The 6,546-nt window shown below is 52.1% G+C and overlaps 2 protein-coding genes across 2 annotated transcripts; both read right to left on the bottom strand.

The window, feature by feature from the left end:
• Positions 1-409: 409 nt before the first annotated feature.
• Positions 410-1,297, bottom strand: LOC147964329 (uncharacterized). Its single transcript, XM_087526892.1, has 3 exons — positions 1,283-1,297; positions 862-1,203; positions 410-772 (listed from the first exon to the last, which is right to left on the bottom strand). Exons 1-3 carry the CDS (start codon positions 1,295-1,297, stop codon positions 410-412), a joined length of 720 nt encoding a protein of 239 aa, XP_087383018.1.
• A 2,751-nt stretch (positions 1,298-4,048) lies between these two features.
• Positions 4,049-5,985, bottom strand: LOC125516166 (protein MEI2-like 7). The gene is made up of 4 exons (XM_048681650.2): positions 5,291-5,985; positions 5,066-5,167; positions 4,795-4,942; positions 4,049-4,684 (listed from the first exon to the last, which is right to left on the bottom strand). Exons 1-4 carry the CDS (start codon positions 5,881-5,883, stop codon positions 4,439-4,441), a joined length of 1,089 nt encoding a protein of 362 aa, XP_048537607.2. The 5' UTR covers positions 5,884-5,985; the 3' UTR covers positions 4,049-4,438.
• Between the last annotated feature and the right edge of the window lie 561 nt (positions 5,986-6,546).

Genomic DNA, 6,546 nt, shown 5'->3' with positions numbered 1-6,546 from the left:
AGTGTGATTCCCAGCTCTAAGGCGTTGCACCCTTGGGCTGAGCTAAGCAGAGAGCAAACACTTTGTTTGCAAGCTACAGCCGCTGCAGCGCCTAGCGTGGAGGCGTCACACTGTATAGTGCAATGCCCAAGAGCTAGGCGTTGCACTGTATAGTGTGACGCCTCCAAGCTAGGCGCTGCAGCGGCTGTAGCTTGTAAACTTGGTCATTTTCAGGTACATTGCAACGTTTCCTAGAATAAGAAGTCAGAAACTTTAAGTTCACATTTCAGTCACAGTTAAACATTATTAAGACAACAAGTGCAACATAGAGGATCAAGTTCAACATTGCTAAGACGTCAACTCCAAGTTCAACATAACTAAGACATACAAAGAGGATCAAGTTCAACATAGAGCTACCACAACTCCAAGTTCACCGACATAACAACTCCAAGTTCACCGACATTACAAATAAAGGACGATGGCTGGTTCCTAAGAAGAGATAGTTACAAATAGAGCTAGTTCCTTGAGCGCTTTTTGGCTGCTCCCCCCTCTTGCTGGCTAACTTCTTCACCTTCCTAGGAAGAGGAACACGCTCCCGTTCCGGCTCCGGTTCCTCCACGTCATCGACATCGTCATCCAAATAGTCATCCAAAGCCGCCATCCGTGAGGTGCCGACCGTCCTTTTGCCTCTTTGGGTGAAGTCTTCAGGTGTGTACTTGTTGATTCCCGTCCTAGGCTTTAGCCTGTATGCAGACCTAACCTGGTACGTCCCTAAGGTCATATCATCAGCAACCTATGCATCAACAAAAGATATGAAAAGACCGTGTGTGAGGATATAGTTAGCAATGCATCAACAATTGGATATATATACTCATGCCATACCTCTTGGGTGACCACACCCACATCCTCATCCTCCAAATGATCACCATGGCTCTGGCCTGAAGCGGGATCTGATGGTGTCGCCGACCTAGACCGTTCTGGTGATACATACTCGGGGTCACGACAACCAAAAAGGTTTGATAGCCGCCTTAACTTTTGGCCCTGGCGCTGCAACATGTACAAGTGAATGAGACATCGAACGTAGCAACACATGTTAAGTGCTAGTTTGAAGGAGATGTGAACCTTGATGAATGCTCGAAGTGCATCTTCTCCATCGCTTTTGCCAGCCGGGGTTGTTTCAAGAATAGTCTCTGCCTCATCAGCTGCTTTCTTGATCTGGGCACGCTATGAACAGAAATGGTATTAACGTGTTAGTCAAGCGAAGATGTGAATAGTGTGAATGAAAAGCAAAGAGGGAAAATACCACAAAGTTCATCATTGGAGCTGAAGGGATCACTGAGTTGCCTTTCCTGACTAATGCGTTGTGCTGGTGTTGGGCTACCTCATCAAAAACATTGGGTTCTTCCAAAATCTCCTCAGCATACGCCGGCTTGCATACCTCCACACGGGTACTTGCAAGAAACCATGTGAGATAATTGTTGAACGCTACAGGGCAGTGCTCACGAAGCTGGACTCCTTTTCCAGCCCTAGCTTGCTCCACACTAAGCGCAAACTGTACGACATACATTCTGTGATGCTTGTCCCAATCCTTAATCTTCGCTGCCTTTTCCTATCCAACCTGCAAGTTAGAAACATAATATTAGTAGCATCGAAACCGCCGAGAAGCTGCTAAGTACTCAAGGTTAATTATATCTTATGCGTGTAGCAACTTGTTCGTATCCTCCCACTCCGGTGGATGTGCCTGGAACAAACCAAACTGACGGCGCACTCGATGTGGGAGGTGGAGCTCAACCGCCCAGTTGCATATGAGTGGGCACCAGATACGCCAGAGATCCCTATCCCTAGTGCACATCGGATTCAGCCTGAACTCTAAAGGGTTACCAAAACTATCTCCTGTTCCATACGGCTCCCATATCACCTGCAAAATGGGATAGAATGCAAAATTGATATCGACTTGCAATAGAAGCATCATAATCACTTATGCAATGTCAATTCACCTGCTCAGGCGTGATCGCGTCAAGCTCGCTCTGGTACAACTTGTACATGACCGAGGGATCATCTGTCGACTCATTTAACACATCCCACTTGTAAGCCCAAGTGGGTAGCCGTAGTAGGTCGCCTTTGTCATCCCAATCATCGTACTTCACCTTTTTCGGACGTCCAACCGGCAAACGCTCCCAGCTCCATATGGAAAGTGCGAGCAAACAACCACCAATACCTCCAGATGACCTACAACAGGCTTCGTCCAACTGCACATAAAAGATAACATGGTTCAATTAAGAGCAAGATCACATTCATAATGTAGCAATGAAGTGAAAAGGAAACAACTTCATACCTGTCTATACAAGTAAGCCAGTGTCACTAAACCCCAACTCCAATTGCTATCGAAGACGGTCAACACCTTCAGCCACATCCATGGAGCATTCTTGCCTGTGCCATCAGCAAACATAGTCCTGGATATCACATACCACATGTAGACACGAGCATATGTCTTGACCGTGTCCTCATCAGCTTCCGGTGGGCAAGTAGCAAAGTGCTCAGTAATCCACATGAAAGTAGCACCGGCTGCGACTCTTTCCTTCTTCTTGTCTGCTGCTGCTGGTTCCGGAGGCTCCGGAGGAACCATACCGATAAGGGCATGCATCTGCGCGCGCCACTCATCGGAATCGCTGCTCATACATAGAGGATCCCCATCGATAGGAAGACCGGTGATCATAGCAATATCCTGGAGCGTCACTGTCATCTCCCCGGTCCGTAGATGGAAACTATGTGTATCCGGCCGCCAATGATCAATAAGCGCGGTGAGTGCTGGAGCATTGTTGGGCGGCGTCGACCGTCTGACCATATGAATGAAAGGGAGAAGTCCTATCTCCCTTACATACGGTGTGTATCGCTCATCATAGCGCATCCACCCAAGGATGACCCCGTGAGAACAAAGCTTCAAAGGTGCAAGCGCCTACAAACAAACAATTCATAACATTACATATGGGGCATTTGTGTTTGAAATAAATACGAAATTCATAAAACAGGCCACTTTCATTATTACCTGCTGCTCCACCGCCATAGCGTACGACCGGTGTTGTTTGTCCCAGTGATCATCGAGAAGCCAAACCATCCTAACAATTTTGAAAGAAAGCTTTGTTGTCAACACGATTATCTTTTGAATACAAATAAACTAAAATACGCCTACTAGATGCAACCGTACCAATCTATGTATCCAACCATATCAAATCAAACAAAACTAATAAACTAGGATTTCACAAATAAGTAGGCCTACTTCATACAAATAACTTTTCAATAAACTATGCCTACTTCATACAAATAACTCTTCCATAAACTAAACTAGGGTTCCACAAATCAAACAAACAAGGGTTGTAATACATGCAAGATTCAAATCTAATCTAATCAAACAAGGATTCCCCAAATCTTCAAAATATCATATTTTCTATGGATAGAAAGAAGGGGATCGGAGGAGAGTACCTTCTAGGATGGATTGGTGAAGAAATGCACGGACCAAATCGTCGGATCTGAAGGATTTGGGAGAGGGGATTGAGAGGGGGAGAGGAGGAAGCCGCCGGCACGCCTGTTCTGTAACTCCTAGAACGAATGGGTGGGGTGGGGGGAGGGGGAGGGGGCGGCTGGCATCTAAGTCACAGTGCAGCGCCTCCGAGCTAGGCGCTGCACATTACATGTGTGGCGCCTAGCTCGCAGGTGCTGCACATTACATGTGTGGCGCCTAGCTCGCAGGCGCTGCACTACTGGGTGCGGGCCCAAGGGCTGCCACGGTGGACAGGCGTGCAACACCCCAGAGCTGGGCGTTGCACCGTAGGGTGTGGCGCCTGCATGGCGGACGCTACATAAAACGGTCAGTGCTGTGAAATAGTTTCACGGGCAGTTCATTTCGTGAATTGATTTCGTCCCAAGGTCAAAATTGTCAAATTTGCCCCTAGACGGTGCAACAGCAACGCTTTTGCATGTCCACTTTAAACTGTACGTAAAAGGACCAGCACCGAATCAACACACACAGAACCGCTGCGATTCTATCTACCGGCCGGTACACGTACACGGAGCTGCATGCATGCACATGCCATCTATGCTGGCGCTGGCAGTACATACAGTACAGGCCTTCTGGCTTTGATCAAAAAAGGCATTCTTTTGACGGAAAGGAAGAACACGAGACGACACGTTACATGGACTGATGGGGTGGGGCTCCCTGATTACACGAGACGACACGATCAAAGAAGACGGTACAGGGCTACTGCAGTCTACAGCTTGATAAAGCTGCTACGCTGATGTCCAAACTCCGGCAGCCTTCCCCTACGCGCCGTTGCACCAAAGGGGAAAGAAAGCAGGGAAGGCATGGCCGGACTCCGGTCTCCGGACTTGACCGTGCCACGCCACCGGGAACGAGCGAGCGGACCAACAGAACGCGCGTAGCAGAAACTTGCATCGTTTGACTTCAGGCGACCATGCTTGGAGTGGCTAGCTGGCTAGCTATAGCCTCGCCTCGACGCACCCACACCAGCTGCTGCGCCGGCTGGACGGCGGGGACGCGCGGGGGAACACGTCGGCCGAGGTGCCTGGGCTCGGCCGGGGGCGGGTCGGCGGTGCCGTCGCGCGGCGGCGAGAAGACGGCCGGGAGGTACTCGTCGGTGTGGCACGCGAAGGTGGAGCGGCTGAAGTGCCTCACCAGCCTGTGCCGGCCCTGCAAACACCAACGGCGCACGGCGTCAGAGAACAGATCGCATGCATGCATGCATCGACGGGACGGAGGTACACTGGTCTCATCTACTACCAGTGTGCTCCATACGTTACCTGCATGTAGGCGGCGGCGATGTTGATGATCTTGGCGCTGCCGAGCGAGCGGTGCCAGCCGCGGCCGTGCAGGGCGTAGTGCAGCCCGCGCGCCGCCTCGGCCGTCGTGAAGTTGACGAAGGCGTACCCCTTGTTGCTGCACCGCTGCCTGCTGAATTAATTTGCACGTTGCAACACAAGGATGAAGACCGTGATCGCCAAGCAAGAAAAATTGCAGGCAAGAAATCACCCTGTCAAACCGTGAGAGAAGAGCGAGCACGAGATGGATCACCTGAAGTCCATGGGCAGGTAGAGGAAATCGTACGCGGCGGGGCCGCGCCGCCTGTTCACGCGGGCGCAGTGGTCGTCCAGCAGCTTCATCATCGAGGGGCGGCTGCATGCGACGGCGCACACCAAAACGCGAAAGATCCATCAGCTAAAAACGCAGGCGCGAACTGAACACGACGAGATGGAGAAGATAGCGTGGCGTAGGCAGGCTAGCTGGCCGCTTACGTACGTGAGCTTGTTGGGGATGTTGCGGATCATGACGGTGGTGCGGCTGCGGCCGTGCCAGGCCCAGGCCGGCGGGGGCACCGGCCACGCCCTCCACCTCGTCAGCGCCGGCGACGGCGACCTCTCCCGCCCTCCGCCGCGCGCGGCCGGCACGTACACCTCGCTCCTGCCCCTGCCCCGCTGCCCCCGCGGCCCGCACGGCGGTGCCGCCGGCAGGAGAGCGCGAGTCGCGGGTCCTCCTCCCTTGCCCTTCCCGGCCGCGGCCGCTCGCGCCTTGTGCTTGTGGTTGAAGCTGTGCACCGCCCGCGCGTACAGCTTCTCGGGGTCGAGCATGGGCCCGCGCGGACGGCCGTGGTGAGGACGCGGCCCGGCGACGTGCTCGCGGAAGAAAGGCCGCGGCGGGAGGGGGCCGGGGTAGTGGCGCTCGGGGAAGGCGGCGCGGGAGTGGTTGGCGGCGAGGGGGCAAGGCGGCCGGTAGCCGGCGGCGCCGTGGTGCTCCGACGTCATGAAAGGGTGGGGCTTTGGCGGGGCGTGGTGGGCGCGGGCGGAGCGGCGGCTGTATGGCCGCGCGTACGCGTTGAGCCCCGTCGCTGCCATGGCTTTGGGAGGCCTGGTGGGAGGAGAAGGAGACGGCGAGGTTGGAAGACACGCGTTCGCCGGCGGGGAAGCGCTCCCTGGCCGGGAACACGATCGGGTTTCTTTATAGGAGCGTTGGTGGGAATTCGCCGGGGACATCCAACAAGGTCATTTGGTATGCAGCCAGTGTGTCTCACCGAAAGCGGGGACCCACTTTCTGACAGGTGCGGTGCAGCTCCTGTGCAGGTTAATCATTCCGTTTGACCGCTCCGTTTGGCGGAGCACCTGCAGCGTCTCTTCGTCACATTCTTCTGTCCATGTTATCACGATCAGAATGTTACTCGCTCCATTCATAGTACTATGTTTTAACTAGACACTCCCCTGTAAACTAATATAAAAGCATTTAGATCACTAAATTATCGATCTAAACACTTTTATATTAATTTACGGAGGAAGTATTATTTTAATATGAGCTTGTATATACTACTGAAATGAGTAAACAAACAACACTAAAATACTAAAACGTACCACCTTTATTTTTAATATTGAACTGTCAAAATAACTTACATTTGTGAACAGAGTCTAAGATATTATAACTTTTTGTAAGTCGGTGTATGTAGACACGTTTCGACGTGTTTATTTACTCATCTCAGTTTGTATGTAGTCCACATTGAAATATTCAAG

This window comes from Triticum urartu, chromosome 6A (genome assembly GCF_056163025.1).
Source record: "Triticum urartu cultivar PI428250 chromosome 6A, HENAU_Tu73, whole genome shotgun sequence".
NCBI lineage: Eukaryota > Viridiplantae > Streptophyta > Magnoliopsida > Poales > Poaceae > Triticum > Triticum urartu.
Note: the sequence above shows the minus strand (reverse complement) of the source record. Positions and strands in the feature narration are given on the sequence as shown.